Source organism: Mustela nigripes, chromosome 9, assembly GCF_022355385.1.
Source record: "Mustela nigripes isolate SB6536 chromosome 9, MUSNIG.SB6536, whole genome shotgun sequence".
In the NCBI taxonomy this organism is placed as follows: Eukaryota; Metazoa; Chordata; class Mammalia; order Carnivora; family Mustelidae; genus Mustela; species Mustela nigripes.
Window position 1 is genome coordinate 12,332,443 of NC_081565.1, and position 27,942 is coordinate 12,360,384.

At 55.5% G+C, this 27,942-nt stretch overlaps 1 protein-coding gene across 1 annotated transcript; it reads left to right on the forward strand.

The window, feature by feature from the left end:
- Window positions 1–1,508: 1,508 nt before the first annotated feature.
- LHX6 (LIM homeobox 6) lies at window positions 1,509–26,613 on the forward strand. Its single transcript, XM_059412214.1, has 10 exons — window positions 1,509–1,742; window positions 2,909–2,980; window positions 3,373–3,555; window positions 3,872–3,993; window positions 12,683–12,903; window positions 15,816–15,916; window positions 16,139–16,234; window positions 16,448–16,622; window positions 19,842–19,945; window positions 24,437–26,613. Exons 1-10 carry the CDS (start codon window positions 1,659–1,661, stop codon window positions 24,455–24,457), a joined length of 1,179 nt encoding a protein of 392 aa, XP_059268197.1. The 5' UTR covers window positions 1,509–1,658; the 3' UTR covers window positions 24,458–26,613.
- The last annotated feature ends 1,329 nt before the right edge of the window (window positions 26,614–27,942 follow it).

Consider the following 27,942-nt stretch of genomic DNA (forward strand, 5'->3'; position numbering starts at 1 on the left):
GTGTCTGTAAAGGAACAATACTTGTGTCTTTTAGGGGTATAAGTGTGGGTCTTTGGTATGACACTGGTGTGCAGATACCTTTGTCTGCCCTCTGTGCCCACGTGTGTGCGTGATTGGGGCTGTGACTATTGGGAATCCTCTGTCTGCAAAGGCGCGTATGCTGTTTTCGCCTACAAACTGCCATCTGTAGGGATGTATGTGCATATCTGTGGGTGTCCGAGTATGGGGCATGAGGTTTTATGTGAGTCTGGAGCTCTGTAGGTGTCAGCGCTCTCTTGAGTATGGGTGTATGTACAGGTGTAAAAACAGTTATGGGAGGTGCACATCTGTAAATGAGGGCAATTAGGGACTGTGATGGTAGGCACAATGGTGGTGGTAGGGGTGTCGTGACGTTGAGAAGATTGGATCTAAGTCTGAGTGTGCATATTTGTTTTTCAAAGGCGATGTGTATTTACATGTGTCTGTCTAGGTTCAGTCTGTGTGAGGAGAAGGGATCTGGAAGCTGTGAGTGTCCACTTGTGTGTGTATATTGTGGAGTGTTTGAGTCTGAGGGGTGGGTGTGTGTGTGTGTGTGTGTGTGTGTGTGTCTGTGTGTTTAGAGGCTGTGTGTCCTAGCCACATGCCTGGGCTCCCCAGCCTTCCCTACCTCTCTATCAGTAGAACCCCATAGAAGGTGAGGTGTACATTAGACCAGATAGCTCAGCATATCCCGGAGAGAATGGGGATATCCTAGGCAATTCCTCCCAGGAGAATTGAGGGTAACAACTGCCCCCCCTCCGCACACACACAGACACACCAAGTAACTCCCCATCCCCCATCCAACCCAATCCCATTCAGTGCCATTCCACTTTCTGATTGTTGTGGAGCAGAGACATGTGTGCAGGTGTGTATGTACGTATGTGTACGTATGCCTTGTATTAAAGTAAATGATGGGAAAAGGTAATTGTTGGCATCAGTAGGTACACAGATGTACCAGAAGTGGAACTACATCAACATACTATAATGTGCGACTTTCTATGGACTCCATCTCGGCTGGAATGGGACCATGGGTCCCTCTTGTACCTGCGAGTGGGGCTGTGCCTAAGGGCCGTGGGTACCCCCGGAGGGAGGGGCGGTAGTGAGAGCTGAGTGGAAGTTGTGGGGGTTGCTGATGCCTTTGTATGTCAGCTGTCTGAGTCTGTGTCAGCAGCTCTGAGATTCTGTGTGTCTATATGTCTGTGTGTGTCTCTGGGTCGCTGCCTCGCTGTGTGTGTCTCGCTCTGCCTTGGCGGGGAGGGGATTGGTCACGCATGACTCATCTTGAACCGAGCGGGGCTCCAGCGGCAGGGCGGCCGCCGCCGCAGCTGGAGGGGGAGGAGGACAAGGAGGAGGGAGAGGAGGAGGAGGACTACCAGGAGGGGGAGGAGGAGGAGAAGGAGGGGGCGGGGGCCTCTCCAAGTTTGTCGGGACCTTCTTCCGAGGCAGCGGCGGCAGCAGCCAGGGAGGCCGGGGCTGCGCGCGGGCCGGGGGCGGGGGCTGGGGCCGGGCCTGGGGCGGCGGGGCCGGCGCCTCCGCTCTCCTCCAGCTCCTGCTTCAGCCTCTGCTCCCGCTGCGGCCGTGGCCCCTCTCCGCGCGGCTCTCCGCGCTGCGTGCCCGCCGAGCCCGCCGCTCCCCGGCCCATGTACTGGAAGCATGAGAACGCCGCCCCGGCGCTGCCCGAGGGCTGCCGGCTGCCGGCCGAGGGCGGCCCCGCCACCGACCAGGTGAGGGAGCGAGCGAGTGGGTGAGCGGACCGGGCCACCGTCGGGCAGGGGCCGGGACCCCGCAGGGCCCGGCCGGGCGGTGGGCGGCCGCGGGGAGGAGGGCTTCTGGGGTGCGCCTGTGAGTGTGTGTATGTGAGTGTGTGAGCGCGCGCGAGCGCGGAGGGGGGGGGGTCGCGGAAAGCGGGAACACATTATGCAAATGTTGGAGGAATTTCTCAAAAAGCGATTTAGCAAAGACACAGGCGAATCAAGAGGAGGCGAGGCGGGTATTGTCCGTCTGAATAGGCGCTGATAGCGCCGATGCGCCGGGGGTTGTGCTGGCGCAACGCTGAGAATCCCGACGCGGGGCCGGTCCCGGGCGCGCCGAGGGGCTGGAGGGTGCTTTTTTCCTCTTCTTGGACGCCTGTGTTTTCTCTTTTTGGTCCCATTTCCCCCCGGACCTCGCCCCCATTTTGCTCGGGGTTTCCCTCGGACTGGCCCTCGAAAGGCGCCTGAATTCGTGTCAGTATCGCCGCATCAATTTCTCAGCGCGCGCGGGGCTGGCGGGCTGATGCTCCCAGCGCTCCGGGTTTTATTTTCCTCAAACGCCCCCCCACACACCCATCTCCTTTTTCTTTTCTTTTCTTTCTTTCTTTCTCTCTTTTCTCCTTTTTGCATTTTGTGTCGAGAGGAGGAGAAGGGAGCGAGGAAAGGGGGGGGTGGAGGGAGAAAAAATTCGATTTTTAATTACTACCATTAAAAAATCAAATTTGCAATTCTTTGGGCGGCCTGATGGATCTCACTGATTGACAGTTGGAATTGACACTCTGGCTACCTCTTATCTTGGGCATTCACGACAATTTCTAATTGCAGGTAGTTTGTGTGTGTGCGCGTGTTTTTTTTCCCCCTCAGAGGCTTGGATTGCAAGGGAACTAAGCGATTACTTCAAGAGCCACGGGTTAAGTGCAGGGAGAGGGGGAGAGAGAGGGAAAAAATCCAATCCAAATTCAAATTGCTTCATTAGAGAGACACCGCTTTTGTGGGGAAGGGCTTTAAATGCCCACTACAAAGTTAAGACTCATTGTTCCGCGCCGGTTTATATAACAGGCGCAGGGAGGCGCTGGGCTCAGGCTGAGCGGAGCCAGTTCTGCAGCCGCCGCCGCCTGAGTTCCCTCCCCCTCCCCCAGGTGATGGCCCAGCCAGGGTCCGGCTGCAAAGCGACCACCCGCTGCCTTGAAGGGACCGCGCCGCCTGCCATGGTGAGTTCGTTCGGTCCTGCCTTCGCTCCCCGGTACGCCGGCTGGCGGGCCCTGGGGACCTTGACCGGCTTTCCGGCCCCGAACCGCTGCCCCTGCGCCGGGGGACTGCGGGAAGGCGCCGCCCCTCTCCGAGCCTCTGTTTTCTGGCCGGAAAGGTAGACTTTAACCGTCCCCAGCACCCAGGACACGAGGGCTAAAAGTTGGGGCTGTCCCTTCCTCTCCAATAGGCCCTTCCATTCCTATCCTGTAGTCCATGGAACGGCGTCTGGGGAGAATTTCGTTGTCAGTTGATGCGCTGGGGCCCCAGATTTGTCTCCGAGGCAGCCGCAACGCTGGGCACCCGGCTTGGCGCTCAGCTCAACGCGCGGTTCTCCCTCTCTCCCCGACTGCAGGCTCAGTCGGACGCCGAGGCCCTGGCAGGCTCTCTGGACAAGGACGAAGGCCGGGCCTCCCCCTGTACACCTAGCACGCCGTCTGTCTGTTCACCGCCTTCTGCCGCTTCCTCCGTGCCGTCCGCCGGCAAGAACATCTGCTCCAGCTGCGGCCTTGAGATCCTGGACCGGTATCTGCTCAAGGTGAGACGGGGGCGGGGTGTTGCATGTCTGTTGGTGGGGTGTGGGTTGCATCCCTGAGGACCGCAACGCCGGCGCAGGTCCACTAAGTTCTTACGACCGCGGGTCCTTGGGCAAATCTTAGAGTCTCTCGGCACCCCCAGGTTTCCGTCTGAAAAATGGGAAGAGTGTAATTCTACCTTCCTAAGCTTCCTCGTCACAGAAGAAAAGTGGGGAAGTCATACACGCCTTCAGACCTCCAGCTACAGTATCTACAAATGGGGCCGGGCGTGAAAAGAGGCCCGCTCTGAGCCGTCCCCCACCTCCGCCCCCTCCCCAGGTCAACAACCTCATCTGGCACGTGCGGTGCCTCGAGTGCTCCGTGTGTCGCACGTCGCTGAGGCAGCAGAACAGCTGCTACATCAAGAACAAGGAGATCTTCTGCAAGATGGACTACTTCAGGTAGGCTGCGGCCGCTGGGCCAGCAGTGTCGCTGCAGGCAGGCCCCCCACCCGGCGCGCGCGGAGAACCACCCTGGCTGCGCGCGGTCTCCGGAGCCGCGGAAGCCCGGACCCCGAGAGCACTCCCTGCGCGCCGCGCGGGCTCAGTCAGCCCGCTCTCCGCGCCCGGAACGAGGAGCTCCAGGCCGCGCGCCGGTGCCGGGACAGGTCCGGCCCGCCACCCGCCTCCGGTTCCTGCGGCCCACTGGGTTTTGGTCGCGTCTCTGGCCCCATCTCGGGGCTTACAGAGTGTCTGGCTCCAGTTCCGACGGTCGAGCTCTGACGTCCTGGGCTCTGGCCCCGACCCGCTCCGATCCCAGCCGCGATCCGCCTGCACCTCCAGGGCGCTCCAGCTCTGGGTTCCAACCCCACTCGGACTCCAGCCGCGCAGGCGTCTCTCCCCGCCGTCCCAGAGCTGGGCTCCAGTCTCCTGCTCTGCCCTGGACTCCTCCGTGGGTCTGGGTCTGCTCCGGCCCCAAGCACTAGCCTCGCAGCTCTCAAATCCTGTCCGTTATCCAAACGCTTGGTCCTAAGCCCCAACCTTTCCGGCTCCGCCTCAACTAAGACCCCGGCGTCGCTCGCGTGTCGTATCGCCGAGTCGGGGGTCCTGCCCGGGTTCGGGGGCGCCTGTTTCAGTCTCCGTTCCGCGGTCGTTTTGGTCCCGGGCTTCAGCCGCTGCCGGTTCCAGGCTCTGACTCTGAGCCGCCGCCTGGACAGGAAGGGGGAAGAGTCGGGCCCAGCAACCGGCGCCCCGAGTAGGATTACCGTGGGTTGGGCTCTCCGCGCCGCAGAGCCGTGGCCCTGCACCAGGCTCACCCTCCCCGCGCGCCGCCGCCGAGTCTTCGCCGCAGGCGTGCGCCCGGCTCCTAACTGCGCGCCCAGGCCTGACCTGGTCACGAGGTCGAGGTCATTGCGAGGTCAGGGGCACAGCAGCCACTGGCCTGATCCTGGCGGGAAGCGTGAACCTGACGTGAGGCCTGGCCACCGGGCCTACAGAGTCCGGGAGAGCCAAGTGGGACTGGTTCTTGGGAGGGATGCTTGTTCCCAAGGGCTTTGTCCGGAAGTGGAGAAAGCTACTCCCCTAGAACGTAACCCACAGAGATCCTTCCCATCCTTGCCTCTGCAGAGGTCATGGCTTCAGTCTTACTAGAAAGACCCCTGGCCCAGAAGGCCCCTGAGAATCAAGGAAATTGGTGGTAGGTAATGCCTGCTTCCTCAGCTCTGGCTTTGAGTCTCCTGGCCATGGGAAAGAGAGGATCTTGAGACTAGGGTGAGGTCTCCAGTGTTGGGGGCTGTAGTACTCTGGGGAAACCACAGGAAGCATGGTTTCAGAAGTGGATTCTTCTTCTGTGTATGAGATGTGAAAGGTTTACACCTGGGATGTGCATGGGGGGGAGGGCGTGTCTCCCTCCCAGGACCTGGAACTCAGCATGCAAGGGGTGTCTCTGTGTCTGTGTTGTCTGCATCTGAGCAGTGGCACTGGAGGAATGTGTTCCTGAACAAGGTCAGGGGTATGAGGGCAGTGTGCGTACTCCTTTATGATGAGTATTTGTCTTTTGGTTTATGTGTGAGTGTCAAGAGCGTGTGTATCCATGTGAATGTTGGGACTTGGTGTGTGCATATGTGTGTATGTGTGCCTGTGGGCAAGGTAGTGGAGACAAGATTAGGTCTGGACTGGGACCCAGAGGTGACAGGGCGAGAATTCTGAAATCCTGTCATTCCTCCTCCACTTCCCCTCTGAGGGAACATTCCTGCCGAAGGCCTTCACCCTGGTATTGAGGAGCCAAGGGTGTGATGTAAACATGGATTTGTGGATGTGGACTGCCACATGTGTGCATCCCAGGAGGTTATCGTTACCTAGTGGGTATGTCTTTCTCCACTGTCCCATCTGACTATTGGCTGGCCAGGGCAGGAAATGGAGGTTGGAGTCCTGGTCTTGCCACCTCCCTGCTCTATGCCTGCCTTCACTCGGTTAAAAACAAAACAAAGCAAACAAACAAGACAAACCAAAATTCAGGCCAGCTGCTGTTTTAGGGCTCATTGGGCTCATCAGCTAGCCAGGGACAGGGCTCCAGGCTGAGGAAGCCAGCAGGACAATATCTCGGCCTCCCCCTGCAGTGTAAGGCAGGGCTCCATCCCTCTCCTGGCCCTCTGGGTGACGAGCGGACCTGGTAGCCTCCCCCCTGCTTCTCCAGCTTCAACTCATGCCCAGACTGGACCGAGCCTCCTTAGCTGCTGTGCTTTGCTAGACCTTCAAGGATTCGTCAAAATTTAGATCCTGATTCCGCTGTTCGGAGCCTCACTGGCTCTGGAGTCCCCCTTCCTACTGCAGTGGGGTTGAGGATGGGGGGGGGGGGTGTAGCTGTTGTGGGGACAAGCAGTAATTGGGCTCTACCAGGCCAATGCTGAATCACTGTGTGACCTTGGCCGAGTAACTACATCTTTCTGCCCTCAGTGTCTGACTTCCAGGGTTGTCTGTCTGAGCTGCCAAAGAGGCCAGTGGAGAGAGGAAGGCTCATTAGAGTCTCCCTAAATGGCAGGTGCTATGGATGTCTCCATTGTCACCATTGTCACCCCTGGTAGAGTGGATGCTGGGCACAATCCTCTGATGGCATTTCCTCTGGCAGTTTGAGGAGCAGGATTTGCCTGGAGAGATGGGGGCAGGTCATTTCTAGGCAGCAGGTTCTGAGCGCTAATCCTTTTCCAGGGATAAAATCCCTGAAAGCAAAACTAAAACAGATTTTTGGTTAAGAAAAGGGGATAAAAGCTCCCATTGGCTGGAATGAGGGAAGAATTGTGGGCTCTCCTGATCATGTCTATGCCAACCAGGTCTCCCTGCAGGCATAACCCATCCCTGGCAACCCCACCTGTAATAAAAATAATAATAAAACCCACAAGAAGGGAAAGAAAAAACCACGGAGCACCAGGTGGGGACAGCTGTCAGCTCTCACAGCAGCCCAGGCTCTGGGTGGCTGCCACAAAGGAGCTTTTCTTGGAGAAAGCATGAATGGTGACATGGGAGGCAGAGTTCACCCTCAGGAGCTGGGGCTAGGGAGAGGCCATGCACTGCGTTTTTCTAGCCCTCTGTTTCCTGAAGCCCAAGGTCAAGGATCTGGTGGGATCTGGACTGGAGCATTCTGCCCTAGGGGAGATCAAGATCTCCCAGTAAGGCAGGGAGAGAAAGGAAGTGGCTGAGACCTCATGAATGAGCACCAGAGGGCTTCCATGGTCCTCTGGGCTCAGGTCTTATCCTTCAGGGAAGGGTTTCTCCTCCGTTCCATCCCTCTTCTTGCCCTTCTTTGACACCGTCCTGTAGATCCACAGTCTCCCTTGGCAGAGCCTGGTGTTGGTGGCACAGGAATTAGAAGTTAGGAAGGCCCTCCAAACTCACCAGGGAGGGAGCTGCAGAGCATGGAGGGGATACCTTGGGCAAGACTGCTCAGCCTCTCTGCTTTGGTTTCTCCAACTCTCCTTCCAAGGAGGGACCTCACCAGCCCTGGTGGGTTCAGCCAGATTCCTGGTAACCCTGGTAACCTGGTAACTCACTCCCCGAGTCCTAGCAGACTGCCAGGGAAAATCTGATATTGCTTTTAATTTCTTCTTCTTCTTTTGTTAAGACAATTTTTCGTTCTATTTTCTTCCAAGAAGTGAAGAAAAGTCCTGAGAGTGGGGTGGGGACAGTGTTCCTTTCTGGGCCATTCAGATCGTCACTGCCCTCAGCAACCACAGCCTCAGACAGCTTCCTCCCACCCACTGACCTGCCACTGCTGCCCCCCAAAACAGGGGCACGAACTGATCTGCAGTGCCTCCTTCTTCAGCCCCCACCAAGCACCATGCCCATTGTGTGGTTGGGGAGACTGAGGCCCTGGGGGAGAGGAATGTGGAGCCCAGGGTCACTCAGTGAGAGAGTGTAAGAGGGGCTGGGCAGGGGTGAGGCTACTGCTCCCCAGGATCTTTAGAGCTTTACTCAAGCCAGGAACCATGTTAACTCTGGCAGGCTCCATCTCATTGAATCCTCAGGTCCACCCTGTGATTACCGCATTGTCCTAATCCCCACATTATAGGAGGGGAAACTGAGGTCCTCAGAGGGGAGGTTGCGCAGCTAGTAAGTGGCAGAACCTGGGTGATCCCCAAGGCCATCCCTGTGTCTAAACACTCAGGACTGTTCTTTTATAGGTGAGATTATGTTAGCAGAAGCTCTCTACAAAGAGAGGTCATGGAATGGCAAAAACCCCTCTCTCCCGGCTCTGAGATTCCCTGCCCAGTTTCATTGGCTTTACACAAGGATCACCAGCTGTATGCTCTGGTGTGGGACTCTTCCCAGGTAGGCTCTGGGAGCATGGGGACAGGAGTGACCTCCTCAGAGGCTGTGACTAGATCAACTTTGCCATGATCAGGTCGCCATGGTCCCTGGCCCTCTTGTCGCCTGCCTGTTGGAGTGGGGAATAAAGGGTTAACTGCTGCTCCTGGCGTTGATCCGGGTGGGGTTCAGAAAGTGTCCTGGGCTGGGCCACCGGGCCTGCCGGCTGAATGAAGTTCCTGTCCCCTGTTTGGCCCTTGTGACTTAGGGCAAGCCCTCAGCCTTCTCCGGCTTTCCAGCTAGAGCCCAAGCTCCAACTGCCGGCTCCAGTGGGAGAACCCCACCCCCTCCCCTAGAGCGAGGGTCCCCAGGGAGGCTCAGAGCTGGGAAGCGGCCCCCCACCGTGGCAGAGAGCAGCCCAGCGGCTGCCAGCTGTTGGGGGACAGATGTTGGGGGAGCGGAGAGAGGAGTTCTGGGGAGGGGCCTCGGGGCCGGGACCTCCGAGGCGCAGGGCATTTTAACCTCATAATTGCTGGTTCTGCTTTTCCTGGCTTCTTAAGAGTTTGCCTAGGAAGGAAGGAACAGAGGGAATAGAAAAGGCTCCTCCTCCACTCCATCTTGCTGTCCTCTTAGAATCTCCCTAAGCCATCAGTGAGTGTTCTGAACTCAAAATACCTGAATTCTGGTTTAAGTTTCCGCACCAGACTCTCAGGCTTCCTAACTAACATTGGCCTTCCCATTCGGAGCTTCGGTTTAGCTTCGGGTATCTTAATAAGGCGGAAAGGAGTCGTAGTGAAACTCGGAAAGGCTCTTTCTTTGAGGCTCATTCATCCAACAAATAATGGCTGAGCACCAACTCGGTATCCATTGGAAGTGGGCCGGGAGAGTGAGCTTGACCTGGTCAAGGGCGCACAGCTCCGCAGGAGTACCTAGATGTCTCTGTTCCCTACTCAGGGAAGAGAGGGTAAGGAGATGTACTATGGCACCGCACTCCTTTCAGCAGCTGCCAGTATGCGCAGCGTCTGCCGGGCTCCTCTCCACGCCCAAAGCGTGTCTGTCCCTTGCGCCTTTACCCCACGGCGCTCCGGGATCCAGGGAGGGGCGCGCACAAGGCTGGGGGCGGAGGGGCGGTAGCCGCGCCCCCTAATCCCTTTGGCGCTCCCTTCGCAGCTCCCGAACACCCCATTCTTGAAGTTTCGTTGTCTCGCCGCCGATTTCGCTGCTTCCGGAATCCGGCGGCTCGGGCCTCGCAGCCCGCCTGGGAAGGAGTCTATCGGTTTGTCAGAGAACCTCGATCCGTAAGCCTCCTCGTGCCCCCTTGTTTGTGCCACTGACCCCTGCCCTGGGTGGAGGATACGTTTCAGGAGCGGCCCTCAAACTCATCCAAAACTGTATAATGACCCCCTCACTCCCATCCAAGGACCCATCGCGAAGGCGATTTCGTTGACTGGGACGAACCACGGCGAGCGCGGGGAGATCCTAGGGCTGGGACAGCTTTTATCACTTGGGGTGACGCGTGGAGGGTGGGAAAGTTGGTGAGAGCTCACTCGCGGAGTCCGCTGGGGAGCACGGAATGTAAGATGTACAGCGTAGGCGCAGAAGGCGCCGGCGGATCGGCCGTGTGGAGCAGAAAGATCGGGGTGCGCGGGGTGTCTTGGACTCATCTCTGGCAAAGGACAAAGAATCTCGCACAGCCGCGCGCGAGGATCCGGGGTCGTGTGCTCTGGCGCAGCTCACGGGTCGTGGCCCACGGAGACCACAGGTTGGAGACGCAGTCGCTCTCATGTGGCCTCTGAAAGGCCCGGACCTTCCCCTCCCCTGCTCTCCCCTCTCCCAGGGAAGGCACTCCCCGCCTCCCCGAATCCGCTGGGCCTCAGGCCCTACGCACGGGACTTTCTGGGACCCGTGGCTGGGAGTCGGGACGCGCGACGGGGTCAAACCAGGCCCGTTTCCAGTTAATACACCTGGGATCCATTCCTAATCATCTCTCGCCCAACTGCTTCCGCAGGTTCGAGGTTCCTTTTTTGCACTTCAGAACGGACCTCAACCCCGAGCCCCACGCTCTTTGTGGTCTTGGGCAAGTCACTTGTCCGCTCTGAACCTCCGATTCCACGTGTGCAAAATGGGTGCCAGAGTCTCCACCTCACGCGGCTTGCGTTGCGCCCCGGAACCCTGGATCGCTCTACCTGCTCTGCCCTCGGCTGGCCCCTGTCTCCCAAGGCCAGTACGTGCTCTTAATCCGCGTACTGGCAGTCGGGCCGCGGAACTCCGGGTCCGCCCCTCGGTGAGAGTAGGCAGGGGTGGGCGAAGCGGTTTCCTCTCCCCTTTACTGAGGGATTGGGAAAGAAACCGCGGGCTGTGCTAGGCGGTCCCCCGGGGAAGCCGAGTTTCCGAGGTCCGGAACCGCCTCAGTTTAGGAGGCGGTTCACCCAGCGGAGGCGCGCAGCACAGCCCGAACGAGTAAACCGCGCCGCCAGCCACAGGGTCCCCTTACGCTCCCGGTCAGAGACAGTTGCGTTGGAGTTACGTCTGGAGTCGGGGCGGGCCGAGGCTTCCTCGATCCCGCACTCAGTTTAACCCAAGACCGTTTATTCAATTGATAGTTGCTTGCCTTTGCCAAGGCAGGCGAAGCTGTAACCAGAGAGCATTTGCTCGGCTGGTTTCTGGGCACATTCACAGGCAATTCTGAGTGCTCCTCTGGGTGGAAGTGTGCTGGCCCTGGGGACACAGAGGCAGATCTTGGTCCTCTCCCAGGAATACAGGGGGTGGGAGGGAAAGGAGAAGAATCCGACATTTACGAACCCGCCTGACCAATGCTGCTAGTCTGGTGCTGGAACTGGGGGACTCTTCAGGGAGAAGGTGTACGAAGAGCACTGTCTGTGCAAAGGCCTGGGCTGGGGAAGGCGCTTCAGAGGAGCGCCATAGAGACCTGGCACTGACCTTCCATCAGGGCTGCCTGGGACTCCTGCTTGGGTGTGGGGTGGGGAAAGTGAGAGAGATGAGTCTAAGAGGCTGTGGTCTGCTGGGCTTTGTGAACCAAGATCCTGAGGGTAGAGTGGAGTCACCAAAGGATTTTAAGCTGGGCAGAACAGGATTCACTGCGCATGCTGGAAACTTCGCTGTGGCCACTGTATGGAGGAATGGTTGTTGGCCCCTGGTAGAGCTGGCAACAGGCAGAGCAGGGCAGATTCTGGCCTAGGAGAGCAGCTGTGGCACTGCACCTGGGTCCCAAAGATATGTAGGAAAAAGAACCAGCAAAGCCAGGTGATCGGTTCGATGTGGGGTTGAGGAGAGGGAGGGGTGCATGGTTTAGGTTTCTGAGCTTGAGGGGCTGGATGCATGGTGGCTTCATTCCCTGAAATAGAGTGCACACCAGAGGAAACTTGAGTGTTGGGACAGGTTCACGGGATGAGTCATCTACTTAACAAACCTTCCCTGGGGTTCAGGGGTCAGGTCTTGCGCTGACTTCTAGGACAGGGTAAACCAGACTCTGCTGCTTCCTGGAGGGGCTCCCAGGCCGCTAGTGGAGGCAGGCATACCCAAACAGCCGCACTACAAGTTAGGGGGTGGGTGAGTAGGGGAGATGGGGAAAAGGCCCAACAGGAAAGGCTTAAGGGGGAGGGGACATTTGATCTGGGCCTTTTGTTTGTTTGTTTGTTTGTTTGTTTGATTTGCGACTGGCTGGTACTTAATAGCCTGCAGAGTATTAAGCAGTAGCTTCTGCAGTGTCACCTAGCTCAGCTCAGGGCAGGAAAAGTGAGAACTCAGAGGGTTAAACACTTCACTCAAGGGCACAAAGCCAGCAAGTGTATATCTGTCTATGCTTCCAAGAAACTGAGTATCTCTACCACTGGGGTACAGTTGATTCATCTTGGGTTTCTAACCTTGCAAACTGTGTGTTGTGCAAGTTACTCTAACTCTCTGGTCCCCATTTTCCTCATCTGCAAAATGAAGATTAACTGGGATAATCAACATAAAACACTTAGAATCTTGCTGGGCACGTGGTAAGTGCTCAAAACTTTGCATGTTACTATGTTATTATATTTTTCCTAACATGATATATTTTAATGAACAGATTAGTTACATACAAATGTAAGGGGTTATTGTAGAAAACTTGGGAAACTCAGAAAAGCACCAAGAAGAAAGTAAAAACCACCCACCAGCTCACCTTCACCGTGAAGGTGCACTGTTGTCTACAGGGGTGTGAAATACAGGGCAGATCCAGGCAAAGGGAAATTTGGGTGAGCAAAGGCCAGGAGGCAGGGTGCTGGTGGGCCAGTGGGATTTGGAGGGGGAAGGAGGAGCCTGTCTGAGCCTCGCCACCCCCCTTTCCTGTCCCGGTGTCCCGCAGCCGATTTGGGACCAAGTGTGCACGGTGCGGTCGACAGATCTATGCCAGCGACTGGGTGCGGCGGGCACGCGGCAATGCCTACCATCTGGCCTGCTTTGCTTGCTTTTCGTGCAAGCGCCAGCTGTCCACGGGCGAGGAGTTTGGCCTGGTCGAGGAGAAGGTGCTGTGCCGCATCCACTACGACACCATGATCGAGAACCTCAAGAGGGCCGCCGAGAACGGTACCCAACCCGCCCCACCCAGCACCCTGCCACACCTCTGTGCCCAGCCCTCTCCCACCCCACTCCAGCACCACAGGAACTGACCACACTCCTCTAGGAGCAGGTTCCCAGTTCACTACCTGGAGGCTGCCCATGCTTTTGGCTCCACCGTTTGCTTGGGCGTAGGAAGTCACAGTCTGCCTCTGCAATTGTTTTCTCATCTGTAAAATGGAGCTAATGATAAGACAGACCCCCTATCAAAGACAGCTAGGAGACACTCAAGGGAGCCCTAGAGATGATTCTCATAATGGGGTAGCCTTACTCCACCTTTGGCCAGCTCTGGTAGGCCTGAGGACTCGTCCACTCCTGCTGCCTGGACCTAGCCATGGGCCAATCCTGGAGAGATGATTCCACTCTGTTCTCCCAACTGCTGTGCCAGCAGCTCCAAGCCAGAGGTTTGGGGGTGGGAGTTTCTTCCTAGACTATAAAGAAAAAGACTTTGAGTCTGGAGATGTGAGCTCTGTTTTGCTTCTGGGAAATGTGTGAAGCTTTCTTCTCTGGGCATCAGTCTCCCCATCTGTGCAAGATACTCTGTCAATGAGAAAGATCCCTAAATCTCTTCTGGCTCCAATACTGTGTCTCTCTAAGACACATAGGCCAGCAGACAGGGTCCACATCTTCCAGGGACTGTGAGGGTTGAGACACAGGGGGGTTGGTGGTTAGAAAGGGGTGGGAATAGGGGTTGGGCTGAGGGCAGAGTCAGGGACCCTTTCCATCATTTTGCTGTCTGGGTCTTTGGAAGCTGCTAATTCTCCGTAATGTGGATTATTTTGTATAATCCTTACAAAAACCCTAAGAAGTAGCTGATGTGTCCTCATTTTACAGATGAGGAAACAGGCAGAGGTTATTTGCAGTATGGATTTGCCAAAGGTTACATACTAGCAGGCTGGCTTGACTCCAAAGCCCAGGCTTTTAACCACCATAGCATATCACCCCATTCCCAAGCTCCAGGGACCCTTAATTAGACCTCATTAAACAAGGGACGCTGCGGGGATGTGGCTGTCCCTATAAGTGTCATTTTCCCATTGAGAAAATGGCACACCAATCCTTGTCCTGCCTGCTCTCCCAGGGGACATTAATACCGCAAAGTGTCTATCCCATCCTGAGGGCCTCTGGGGAGGTGTATGGACCATCCTGCCTCAGTTTCTAGCCGGGGAACTTGTCAGGAATTTCTAGGGTATTCCAGACCATGGCCACACCAAGGCCATCACTTTCTCCTGCCAGGATCAGGACTAAAAGTGGCCTATGTGGGAAACAAGTGCGGCTGGGGTTGTATGAAGTTACCTGCCATAGCGGCCAAGTCAGCAGTGGCACTGGGATGGAATCCCAGGAGTCAGGGCTCCCCCTACACCATGGTCCATCAGTGACCTCCTTCCTCTCTGGACCAATCAGGACTACCCCTAGCCACACCCTTGCTAGTTACAACTCTTGCTCTCACCTCTATGCCACTCCAGACACTTACCATGTAGGGCAGCTTGAAGGCTTGGGGCCTTAGATCCCCTTTACTGACCAGCCCTCAGTTTCGAACCTGTTTTACTCTTTATTTATTTATTATATTTTAAATTTCAAGTAGGCTCCATGCCTAAGGTGGGGTTTGAACTCAAGACCCCAGAGATTAAGAGTCACATGCTCCACCAACTGAGCCAGCCAGGCCCCCCTGCTGTTTTTACTTTTAAGCTTAAACACACATCCTTCCGTCATAGAACACTTAGAAAAGACGGTTAAGCAAAAAGAAGAAGATAAAGATCACTCTAAACATCACCACCTCTCATATTTTGGTATCTATCTTCCCAGATTTTTTTCCTCTGTATATATGGTGGCATGTTGCTTTGGTTCCCCCCCCCCCAACATAGTGTTTTCATAATTAAAAAAAAAATTACAACTAATTGTGAACAGTGGTGGAATTACTGGTGATTTTTATTTTCTTCTTTGTGCTTATCTGAATTTTCTGAGTTTTTTTTTTTTAAGATTTTATTTATTTATCAGAGAGAGAGGGGAGAGAGAGCGAGCACAGGCAGACAGAATGGCAGGCAGAGGCAGAGGGAGAAACAGGCTCCCTGCTGAGCAAGGAGCCCGATGGGACTCGATCCCAGGACGCTGGATCATGACCTGAGCCAAAGGCAGCTGCTTAACCAACTGAGCCACCCAAGCGTCCCGTTTTTCTGAGTTTTTGATAAGAAGTCTGTATTACCTAGAAAAATGAGGTATTAAAAATAAGATGAGAATGTATTTAGTGTGACGGTGAAAGTCATAGAACTGGAAAGAGAATAGCTAACGTATGTGCCAGTTAATAAAATTAAATGTTAGAGAAATAAAGTGACATATGATTGCTGTAAAAACCTCAGAAGTTACAGGAATATTGAAAGTAGTGTGTCCATTAGATGCATAAATGTGAGCACCTTGGTGTGTATTCTTTCAACCTTTTTACTTCCGTATATTTTACAAAAGTAGAATCACAGTTCTGTAACCTGCTCGCATCTTACCTCCACCAGCCTTTGGTTTGCCCAGTTCAGCTAAGAGGGAGTCCAGTCTGGGCCACTAGGGTCTGTCAGCTGTAAGCTACTAGCTAAGAAAGGTCCTGAGTCAGGACTTTCTTCTCTTTGAGTCTCGGTTTCTTTCCTCTACTGTAAAATGGGGCCGTGAGCCAGACATAAAGGACACACCGAAAGAGCAGTGTCTGGTATTTAGAGAGCACACAGAAATGACAGCCCCTTTTCTAAAGACAGAGCTCAGGGACTAGGACTCTGGGAACCCCGCTCCCAGCCAACTCCACTCCTGACCCTTCCAGGGACCAGCTGCCCCCACCCCCGTCCTTTCCAGGATGCCACTAGAAGAGATGGGGACGCGTGGTCAGCCACTTCTGTCACCCCCAGGGAACGGCCTCACGCTGGAGGGGGCAGTGCCCTCGGAACAGGACAGTCAACCCAAACCGGCCAAGCGCGCGCGGACATCCTTCACCGCCGAGCAGTTGCAGGTACCCCGGCGGACCGCGAGGGGCCGAAGGTGGGGGCGGGCCCTAGAGGTAGGCGGGGCCGAGAAGGGCTCTGGCTCCGCCCCTTCTGCCCGGACCCGCTGGTGGTGGGGAGGGGCCGTAGCTGTCTGGGGCGTGGCCTCCGGGCCGGATCCTCTCTGATTGGGCCGGGGTCTCGGAGACCTCCGCGCGTTCCTGCCTCACTGCCCCTTTTGCTCCCCGCAGGTTATGCAGGCGCAGTTCGCGCAGGACAACAACCCCGACGCACAGACGCTGCAGAAGCTGGCGGACATGACGGGCCTCAGCCGGAGGGTCATCCAGGTGGGGCCGAGGGAGGGCGGGGCCTTGGGGGCGGGGGCGAGGCCTAGAGGCCGGGGGCGGGCCCTCCAGCGTGTGCGGGACTAGCCAGCCACAGGCCCGGGCGCACGTGGCCGCCCTAACGCAGGAGGCGACGAAGCAGTCCCGCGTGGGGTCTCCCAGCGGCGCGTCCGACCCTTTTCCGCAAGGCTGAGGCTGCTGAGGCTGTCGTTCCAGGTGTGGTTTCAAAACTGCCGGGCGCGTCATAAAAAGCACACACCACAGCATCCCGTGCCGCCCTCCGGGGCGCCGCCGTCCCGCCTCCCTTCCGCCCTGTCCGAGGACATCCACTACTCCCCGTTCAGCAGCCCCGAGCGGGCGCGCATGGTCACCCTGCACGGCTACATTGAGAGTAAGTGACCGCACCACCTAGGCTGCTGGGTCTGCGGCGGGGGAGGGGCACGCGCAGCAGCGCGCGGCAGGCGGAGGCGTGGGGAGGACTTTCGGAGCCTGGTGGGGGAGGACGTCGGGTCTGCAGTCCCTCGGACCTGGGGTTGGAGAGAGGGGCTAAGGTCCCGGTCTTTGCCTTAGGGAGACGGGATTCTTTGTAGAAAAGCCATTTAGCCACTCAAAAAATACTTTCCAAGTACCCACTCTGTGTGCCAGCGTCCAGGGACTAGGGAGAGAACAGGATGGGGAAAGCCTTTGCGTTTTGGTGGAACTTGCGTTTTGGTGGGAGAGACAACGTGGCACACGATGACCAGACAGATGAGAGCATGGTTTTAATCCTGATGATTGCTGTAGGAAAGGAGCTGGCCGCAAGCTTGTGGAGACTGGAAGGATGGATAGGAATTAGTGAGACACAAGGAGAGGGGAAGTAGGAGTGCCCAGCAACAGAGGAGCTGAATGCAGGCAGGCCATAGTCCAGAAAGCACTGTGGCATGGGTGCTTTTGGGGTTGCAGAAGGCAGCCAGTGTGGCAGGAGTATCCAGAGCTAGGAGGCCGAGGGCAAATGACCTACCCTCCTTGAATCTCAGTATCCTCAGCTGCACGCTGGGACATTAATAATGCCTATTTCACAGGGTTGTGAGAATCCACTCATGTGTTCAGTAACTACTCTCTGAGTGCCTTCTGTCCTAAGCACTGGAATACAACGGAGAACAAAACAGACCCAAATCTGTGTGCTCTTGGGGTTCACATTCCAGAGTGGGACATGAGTGGAGAGACAATCAGCTAATAAAGGAGGGAGGGGATGGCATGCTAGTGGGGACTGGAGATGCCATGGGGATGATGGAACGGGTCTGGTGGAGTGACCTTTGAGCAGGAACCTGGAGGAGAGAGGGAGGCGGCCTTTTGAATTTCTGGGGGAATGGATGTTCTCCATGTCTGCTAACAAGCAGGTGCTTATTACGGATCTTCATTCCCTTTGAACTTGTTTGTTTCCTCAAAGCTGGGTGTGACCAGAAAAATAGAAGTGGCCACAACATACCCACAAACATAAATCCTCCCTTCTCCAGCTCCAAGTAAAAGGGAAAGAGAACAGGGAGCATCAGAGAGAGAGCCCTGCTATTCACTGAGCCCCTGCCATGGGCCAGACACTATACTAAGCATGTGTGTAAGCATTAGCTATCACTGTCTCATTGCACAGATGAAGAAACCCAGGGTCCTCAGTAATGGGAGCCAGTATTCCTTAATGGTTGATTGTGGGGCTTTAGGGTGAGACTGTCAGGCTTCTGATCCCAGCCGTGCCACTCACTAGCTGTGGGACATCAGGCAAGCTTCTTAGCTTCCCTGAAAACCAATTTCGTCATCTACAAAAATGAGGATGATAAGAAGGCTTCTCTCAGAGCATCGGATAAGATCTCTGACATCAAGTCTCCAGCATTCAGTCCATGAGGGGACGTCCTAGCTGCTTTCCTAGTGGTGGTGGTGGTGGTCCTGGCTGGCACAGCTGGGGGTGTGGAATCCTGCCTATGGCACCAGGCAGCCAGTTGGAAACCATGTCTCTTTGCACTGTGTCATTTCTGAACCATCTGCTCCGGAGGAGGGACTTTTCTTCCTTTCTTTTCTAAACAATAATTTATGTTCAGGTTGCACAAAGTCCACAGAACTATCTAGATCATCTGTTAAAGGCACCAAGGACTAGGGACTCTCTAGATACCTGGAGTCTGGGCTGCCAGCTAGCCCTTGCTGTGAAGCTGGCAATGGGTCTTGGTGACCTCCTTGGGAGTGGGGCCATGGCATCCAGAGTCAGGCCCCTCACAGACTTTGTCAATGAAGGCTAGATATGTCTTGGATGCTCAGAGAGGGGGCTGAGGGTGCCGTCTCCTTTTTACTTTGAGGTGAAAGTAAAGCATAGGGCTGGAAATGTCAAGGGTGTTTGGACCTGCTGCCTCTTGCTGCAGGGCTGAGGGACACCTCAGCAGTTTGCTTGGAAGTTAACAAAAGTCACACAATTCTGAGTTCCCTGGGGCCTCGGAGCTTGGAAGCTGATAAAAAGCTTTGGAACCAGACCCCAGAAAGATGCACATACACACATAGTTTTCAGTGTAATCCCAGGCTGTTCATGGACTTCTAGAATGCCCCAGGATAAGAATCCCCAATCTTGGGGTGCCTGGGTGGCTCAGTGGGTTAAAGCCTCTGCCTTCAGCTTGGGTTGTGATCCCAGGGTCCTGGGATCAGCCCTGCGTCAGGTTCTCTGCTCAGCAGGAAGCCCGCTTCCCTCTCTCTCTCTCTGCCAACTTGTGATCTCTGTCTGCCAAATAAATAAATAAAATCTTAAAAAAAAAAAAAGAATCCCTAATCTTATATAATTGCTTTATTCTACTGATGAGGGAACTGTAGCTCAGAGAGGCACAGTGACATGTCCCAAGTTACATATTAATTATAAGTCTCTGTACTGTACAGGGCTCTGCCCTGGGATGCTGCCATTTTAGATGTTGGAATAAGGTACAGAGATTCACACAACTGATATTCAGTGAGTACCTTCTAGGTGTCAGGCCTCGTTCCAGGTGCTGGGAATCCATAAAGATCTAGAGTCTGAAAAACAGACAAAAATTCTGGCCCTCATTACAGCTTGTATTCTAGTTGACAAGACAGACGATGACAAGTCAACAGTAAAAATGTACCACAAGTCAGATGATGGCAAGTGCGAAGGAGGAAAAATAAAGCTGGGAAGGAGACCAGGGAGGGTAGGGGTGAGTGTTGTTGGTGGTGGGCTGCAGTTATAAATAGGGTGGCCAGGGACAGCATCATTAAGGTGACATACAAATGCAGGGTCCTCTAGGAGGTATACGGTAAAGCCTGAGTGATACCTGGCAGATTAGAAGGGAGAGGCATTAAGAGGGGAGACTAGTAATGGGGTAGAGCTTGGTATGTCCGTGTTGAATTACGTATTAGTTTAGGAGTGTTTGTCAGTGAGCTGGACAGTTATCACCTAGCACTTCATAGACTAAAGCTTTTTACCCCAAGCATTACAACCAACTCTGCTGAAGTTTTGCCCAAGACCACGCACAGCCAGTACACGGTCAAAGTGAAACCGGTCCCAGGGCTCCAGCTTGCTGAGCATGGGGTGCACGGGCTTGTGCGCGGAGGCTGCGGGATGGGCTCCAAGGCGTCCTCTCGTCCACAGGTCAGGTACAGTGCGGGCAGGTGCACTGCCGGCTGCCTTACACCGCACCCCCCGTCCACCTCAAAGCCGACATGGATGGGCCGCTCTCCAACCGGGGTGAGAAGGTAAATGGAGCCAGGCTGGGTGTGGTGGGGGAGAGTTGTCCGGCCAGGAATGGGTTTCTGGCAGGCACCACGCTGCTCTGTGGCAGACCCTTTCTGCCCAGAATCCTCCAGCCCCCACCTGGCCCCCAAAGCAGGCACTTGAGCCGCGTGTTCTATGGGCCCAGCACCCCCACAGGCCTCCTTCTAGGCCTCCCACCAATACCTGGCCTCTCTCTCTCTCTTTTTTTTTTTTTTTTCCCCCAGATTTGTGAACTTAGTTGCTTTGCTCACATTTTGTGGTTCCAGGAAAGGCTTCTATGACACACCACCGTGCATCCCACACTGTCACCTGTTCTTTCTCCTTCCTCACTTTTATTTTTGTCTGTTGAGTGAGCGCCCCTATCAGGGGGGGATCCCTGGGATAACAGGGCAGCAGGGGACTTTGGTCAGCTGGCAGGGCCTCCTTTGTGGAAGCAGGATCTCTGGTTAGCTCAAGCATCAGGTCTGAACATCCAGAAGGCTGCTTAGACATCCCCCAGGCCAATGGCCTGAAAGCTTTGTATCTAAGCACCGGAACCTTAAAAAAAATTTTTTTTCCAGAACCCATAAAACAGATAAAAGTAGATGAAACCACATGGTTTCTAGATGAGACCACAGTGTGTGTAGGACTCCACTTCCCTCTCCGTGCCGAGACGCCTCTCAGTGAGCCTAGCAAGGCCTCTGTCCTAGGACAGCCCCTCGTTTTAGGAGTGGGGAAATTGAGGCACAGCTTGCTGCAGGTCCCAGAGCCTGGATGGGAACCGGTGTACCCCCCTCATCCACTCCACTGACATTTGCTATGTACTGACTGTGTTCCGCAGCCCGAGTCAGTGGCCAGGAACACAGAGGTGAGGAGAGCAGGGTTCCCACTCTGTGGGGGCCACAGGTTGGAGGAGGAGACATGGCAGAAGCACTACAGTGTGAGGAAACTGATGGGGTAGCCCGGGGAGCTGGAGAGTCAGGGCACAACTCAGGGGAAGCACAAGGAGGAGTCTCTGGAGGAGGGCAACATCTGTGCACAGGCCTGAAGGCTGAGCCAGAGCTCATCAGGGAGAGCACGAGCCACCCTGGCTCTTGGGGAGCCCTGAGCAGTTCCACGTTGCTGGGGCACCGGCTTGAGAGGAGCAGTGCAAGGAGCGGGGACTCGGGGCTGCGAGGCGGGGGAGTCTGTACTTTGTCCTGGGGCAGCGGGGAGGCCCTGGAGGCTTCTTTTTGAATTTTATTTTACTTATTTTATTTATTTGCTTTTAAGGGTTTTATTTTTTAAGTCATCTCTATACCCAGCACAGGCCTCGAACTCACAACCCCGAGATCAAGGGTCTCACGCTTTACCCACTGAGCCAGCCTGGGACCCCTGTTTTGTTTTGTTTTGTTTTGTTTTATTTTATGTTGTTTTATTTTATTTTTCTAGTTTTATTGAAGGGAGGCCTCTTCTGGAGACATTGCTGTAGCAGGCCTCAGGGAGGCAGGGAGCCCCAGGAGTCAGCAGGTGTGGTGGGCCAGGAAGACTGGGCCAGTTCCTTCCACTGGAAGGGCCTCTAGGGACTTTCCAGGCCAGCAGAGCCCAGTCTTTGCATGCCTCAGAATCACCTGGGAAGCTTGTACAGAAGTAGATTCCCCAGCCTCCCCTCTAGAGAGTCTGCTGGGGAGGCCTGGAGTGGGGAGCCACTCCCGCAGGATACCTCTGCTAATCCTGAATGAGCCCCTGCTGGGTGCCCCGCTGTCTGCTAATCCTGAATGAGCCCCTGCTGGGTGCCCCGCTGTGTGCCGGTGGTGGTGGTGGTGGTGGTGGTGGTGGTGGTGGTGGTGGTGGTGGTGTGGACAACCTGGTGGCGCAGGTGGATTGAGAAATAAACAGCAGCGTGCAGTACAAAAGCCCACAGATCTGGGGTGGGGGGAGCGTCCCAGGAACACCCCCCAAGATTGCGCCACTCCCAGCAAGAGCTGATGTTGCTCCAGCAAAGCCTCCATTCCCAGCACGTGCTTTCCGTACTCTGATTGATGTTTGTGGGTGTGAGGATGGTCCTCAACGTAAAGATAAGGAGACTGAGGTCCTCAGAGCAGCAGCTCACCAGTGCCACACCGTGAGTGTGGGTAGAGCTGGCCTCCATCCCAGGACTGCTCGCCTTGGAGCTGCCACTCTCCTCTGAGGGGGCACTTGTCCTGTCACACTTGGCACAGGACCAGAAGAGGCACGCTGGCACTGTCCCTGTCCTCGAGGAACATGTGGCTCAGAGCAGGAGGTGAGCAGGGTGACAGAGCAGTTGAAGTGAGGGATAAACATGGCATTGGAAGACCCAGAAGAAGGGGCCCTGAGCTCTCAGGGAGAAGCAGGGAATGGCAAGAAGGGTGTTCCATGTCAAGAGAAGAGCATGTGCAAAGGTCCAGAGGCAGAGAGGAGCCTGGGTCTGAGGGACCATGGGGTGATTAACATGACCGAGGCCCAATGAGGTGGCAGGGGTCATACCACGAAGAGCCTGGACCATGGAGCAAGGGGCTTAGGCTCTACCTGCAGCACAGCGGGGAGCCTCGGAAATGTTTCAGGCTGGGTTCAGCACTTGGAGCTGAGCCTTGTCTCCTGGTTACTCAGCTAAGCTTGTGGTTATGTCTGGTTCAGTCTGAAGGATGAGCCAGGCTCGGGTCTGAAAGCTTTTGCTGGAGAAGGTTTCTGGACCCTGGGTTTGGCTGCCTAGCCAGAGTTTTCTCCCCAACTTCACATCCAGCAGCTTTGCCAAAAAAAAAAAAAAAAAGTGTCTCCCTCCTTCATGACCTCCCACCTTCTCACTGTCAGTCCTTCCTGCCAGCTCCTGGGGACCCTTTCTGTCCACCTCTTGCCAAACCCACGAGACCTGGTGGGCGGTGTGTGATCAGTCCAAGAGTGTATGGACTTCCTCCCAAATCCCTCCAGGCTTGTGTGGCCGAGCCATGAGGAGACTCAGTACCCCCCACGGCAGGCTCAGAACCCACTCAGCACCAGCCCTGGTGTGGCCAGGAGGACAGCGCTCTGAGCATGGGCAGGGAGCAGCCCCTGACTCTGCCACATCGTCATTTGGCGACACGTGCCTGAGAGTTTCCAGAGCTGCCTTTCTCCTTGGTCATGTCCCCTGATTCCACAGTTCCAGAGCCTGGAAAGCCTTTAGAAATCAGGGCCATCTTATCATGGATCAGATGGACAGACTGAGGCCCGCAGAGGGTAGGGGCTTACCTGAGAGGGTGGGGTCTTACCTCTCCTCAGAAAGCTTCTCTCAGTAAGGGACCAAAGCCAGGCCTCCCAGTGGTCAGAGAAGAGCACTGCCCAGGCTGGGGGAGACAGTAGCGCGTGAGCTCTGGAGTCAGGCTGACTCTGAATCCCAGCTCTGCCTCCTCCTCACGGCGAGGCCGGGGAACACAGTTCACTTCTCTGAGCCTCCATTCCCACGCCCACAGCATGGGGATAATAACAGTTGCCACCACCACCGAAGGCTGTTGCTGAGAGTCAACGCAGCGACGCGTGGGAAGCGTCGAGCACAGCCTGTGGGCCGCAGAACAGGCTCCGTAGAGGCGGGTTGTCATGATTCTGCTACAGACATCGTCACCGTTACTTCCTGCGGCTCCTCTTCATAGTAAACATTCTGGGCAAGGGACGTTCCCGATCTGAAAATGGAACAGCCAAATGGCCATGCCCGCTGGATGTCCCCGGATCACCCTGACAATGTTACTATGACGAGGCACCTCCCGCCGACCAGCCGGCCCGTAATCCTTGAGCTGCCCTGCAGGGAGCTGGCTGTGCACGGGAGTGGGGTGCGGGGACAATGAGAGGTCAGGCCGGTGCTTGAGGTGGAAGAGGGCGAGGGAGAGGGGCCGGCGGTTCCTGATCACCCACGTGTGTCCGGCACCTGACTGCCTTTCGGCTCCATGAAGATCCAGTGAGGTGCTCGGCCCTTGCCCGGGGCGTGGTGAACATCTGGGACGACTGTCCCCGTGGCTCGCAGAGGCAGAGGCGATGTGTTACAACACAGAGAGCTTGGTCTTGGGCCAGGTCTGGGTCCACCTCTTCCTCGTTGTGGGATCCCGGCCGTACTGATTTTCACCTATCTGGGCCTCAGCGCCTTCCCTGGGAAATGGGGGGCACCCTCACAGGGCTGAGACTTTTGTCCCATAACATAAGTGAGGCCCTTCCCACAGTGCTGGGCACGGGACCCAGTGCCCCGCAGACACGTCTTGCCGCTCTCTGATCTCACTGAAGCCAACCCCTTCCGAGAGAGAGCTTTTGTCATCTCTGCTCTCCAGATGAGGAAACAGGCTCAGAGAGGTGCAGTGAGTGGCCCAGGGTCTCACAGCAAATAAGTGTTGGAGCTAGGATTTGAATCCAGATCCGGGCCCTGAGCAACCCGCATTCTCTATGCGTTGGAGAACCTCTGTTGGGGGGGGGGGGGGGGACACCCGGTGGGGCAGGGCCCGGACTCAGCCGCCTCCCGCGCCCTCCTTTTGCAGGTCATCCTTTTCCAGTACTGACGCCGCGGGCCCTGGTGCCTCTGTCCGCGGGCACCCCACCGCCGCCCCGCAGCCGCTGAAAGCCGGTGTCCGAGCCACTGCCAGGGATCCACCCGCTCCGTACCCACCCTCCCCCACCTTCCTGACAGCCACCAGCCCGGCCCTGGGGCCTGGCCTTCCCTCCTCCTGCTGACATCCAGAACCTGCCAAGAGCACTTGCGGGGTCCTCCTCTGGGAAGGCAGAGCTCCCTGAAATCTGGAATCAGGGTGAAAACAACTGGCCTGTTTTTCCATCTAGACAGGAGTCATCTTCAACTTCAGCCGATTTCAATAGCAAAAGGCCAAATCGAATCGTGCAACGCCAACAGCCTTCTAATTTACAGGTTTTCTTTCTTCCCGTATTGGCCTTTCTTTACTACTTCCTTGCAACCATCTCTGAATTCTGAATAGCCGACAACCCCCAATGTTATCCACTCTGTTGCTTTTGTCTGGAAAACTCTACAGTGTTTGTGGGATGTCCCCAAAGGAAAGCTATGTTCTAATTTTATCATTTCCATCTGTCTGGTTATGTCAAGTTAATTCAGAGAGAGAAGAGACACTGACCAACACTGAGAGGCCCAACAGGGCAGAGATGGAGGCCTGCCCAGACCAAGAGGCGGGGGATAGGCAGGGGCTGGGGTGGGGGTTGCGGCTACGACTCCCACTGGAGAAGGATGTGGCTTGCTGGGCTGGTGGGGGGAGGCATTGGCTATTTTAAGGAGAGGAAAGAGAAGATGTGGGGTGTGTCTGGGTGAGGGGGAGACTCTGTTCCTACCTAGTTATCCAGCATATATAGAGGAGACGTGGCAGAGATGGTGTTTGATATGCGTGATGGCATTTCTGAACGCTTATGCAGGGTGGCCACTTGCTGACTCCTGATAGGGTTGGTTGGGCCACATCTTCCTTGGAGGGGCCATCCTGGAGGGGGAGCTGCAGAAACAGAGCCCAGGGAAATGGCAGTAGGAATGCTCATTCTGGACGCAGGTCTGAGTAGAGAGAGGGTACCTGCTGCCTAGGTGAGTGTGCCAAGCCCCGGATTCCAGGGAGGCACGTGGAGGCACCAGCCCTGCATGGAGCCAGTCCCACCCCCTCAGGAGCAGAGGCCAGACACAGCTGTGCTCACATCCACCCTATTCTGCTGCAACTCTTCCACCCCAAACAAAAGGGCTTGGGCTGCACAAGACCATGATTTATGTTTTCAGGGGACGCCCATTTGTCCCAAGCGTATCCTGTAATTTCAGAATTACTTGGTGTCCTGATGCATTTCCCACCAGAGGTTGCTAGTAAGCCTGTTCTAGCCCAAGTCCTCCCTCCTGCTTCGGTTAGCCGGATGCATTGCTTCTGGAAGGAGACTCTAGGATGGGAAGTGCACGTTCACGGCACACAGGCATCTGCTGTCCCCACTTTCACCCGTGGTAGACATCGCTGATGGATTGTATCACTCTCGGAGTCTGGATCAGGTTTCGGAATCCAAAGGCTTGAAGTTGGCGCTTAAAATGAAAACTTATATGCCTTTCTTGCTCTGGGACCTGGAGGAGGGCAAGGCATGGGTGTAGCCGAAGAAGGGAACTGGCTTCCTTTCCCTTCCGAAGGCAGCTCTGGGGGACTCAGGGCCAAGAGAGGGTAGCACCAGAACATGGTCAGTGCAGCTCGATTCAGAGCTTATCCAATGAGTGGCGTGTACTGGCCCTGTGCAGGGTGCTGGGGCCCAATCCCTGGTGACTGGGGAGCTCTCCTGCTTCCTTTGATTTTTGCTCCTGATGATTGAAGCCCCAAGCACAGCCATGTGGTACACATGTGGCCACGGCCAAGTGGGCAACCAAACCCTGCCAGGACCCACTCTGCCTTGAGCCTTCCCCCAGGGTCTGTTCCTTGCGTGGATCACGTGGTTGTAGCATGTTGCCATTCAGACATGTCTCCACTAGCCTGTTAGAGCAGCCTGGGAACACACAGGCCACCAAGACTATTTATTTAAATACAAAACAGAGGGAGAAAACACACACACGGAAAAAAAATTGTAAGCACTTTTTTTTGTAAAACCAATGTCTGTTTTGTTACATACCTTTCATGTTGTGCTTTGTAAATGTCCTATTTGTGTAATAAATAAAGTTAATGCAAGTAGAAGTGCGGGCACTTAAATCCAGAACACGATGGGATTCCGTTTCTTTCCTGCTCTCCGGTTAAGGACTCCGGCCCCCGGCCCCCGAGGGTTCTGGGCTGCTGGACAGTGCAGTCCCCCTTCCTGGGCAGTTGGTACTCTTTCCCAGTTAGTCGCGGCTGTGCGCTGCCAAGGCACAACGGTGAGTTTCTTCTCTCATCTAAGCTTGGTAGGCAGTCATGCTGGCTGCTGTGTCCCGTGTCCCCACTCCTGAACGCATGCTTTCTGCTGGGCCCCAAGCTGGCTCTGCACACTTGGAGAAGGGCCCAGCCCACCAGCCCTAGAGGAGCTCTCAGTCTGGCCAATGCTGTAGCAGATGGATCCCTCCGACATGCTGTGGGGGCTGGGGTGCGGGACAGAATAGGTGCAAAAGAGAAGTTATTGGGGGGCCTGGAAGGGGAAGTGCAGGGGAGCCTGTTTGGAAGATGCGGGAGAGTTTGGTCTGGGGAAGTAAAGGGGAATATGTGATGGGAGGCAGGGAGACAAGGAGACAAGTCTCTAGCTTTGACACATACTGGGTCTCCTACTGGATCTTACTGGGTTCCAGAGCCACCACACCATCTGGGGAGTGAAAGAGAACATCTTTTCGCTCCTGGGCCACTTTTCTTTTAGCAGCAGAACTGTTGGTTCAAGCCAAAGTTCTCCATGAGGCAGGGAGTGGAGTGGCCCTCCCCGCCCTGCACAGAGTTGCTCAGAAACCTCAGCTCCGGGTGTACATCGTCCTCACCCCTGCAGGGCCCTTGTCTTTATTAGCTGTTTCATCCACCATCCCTGGCCCCATCTCTGCCCTTCCCCCCTCCCTTCTTCCAATCCACTTATCAAATGTTGATTTAGATATATGTGTATCTTTCAGAAATAGTTTGTGTGTGTGCTTCTTAGACAAGAATGTGCCTTCTGTTTTCCAAGCACAGTATGGAGCTCAACTCTGTCATTTTATAGAGGTGACCTGTTGCCCCAGAAGGGAGGATTAACCCCCAGGATCCTTCCATGGAGCAGCTGAGTGTGCCCAGGCCGCCCTCTACTCCTAACTCTGCCTACATGCTAATTCCAGTTCACTAGTTTGAGGGCCAGTTTCCTATCCCTGCAGACCTTGTCAGAGCCTTTGAAGGCCCACCTTTTCCTGGCAGCTCTTGGTGTGCCAGGGACAAAGCATGGGGGTAAGGGTAGCATGGGCTGCTGGATTCAGCAGCCTCTATGGAGGGATGGTTATACAGAGATCCAGGATGTCTGTGGCCCAAGTGTGGCCATAGAACATGTCACTCCTTCTGGTTTTCAGCTGACACATGATCTTGGGGGTGATGCTGAGAGA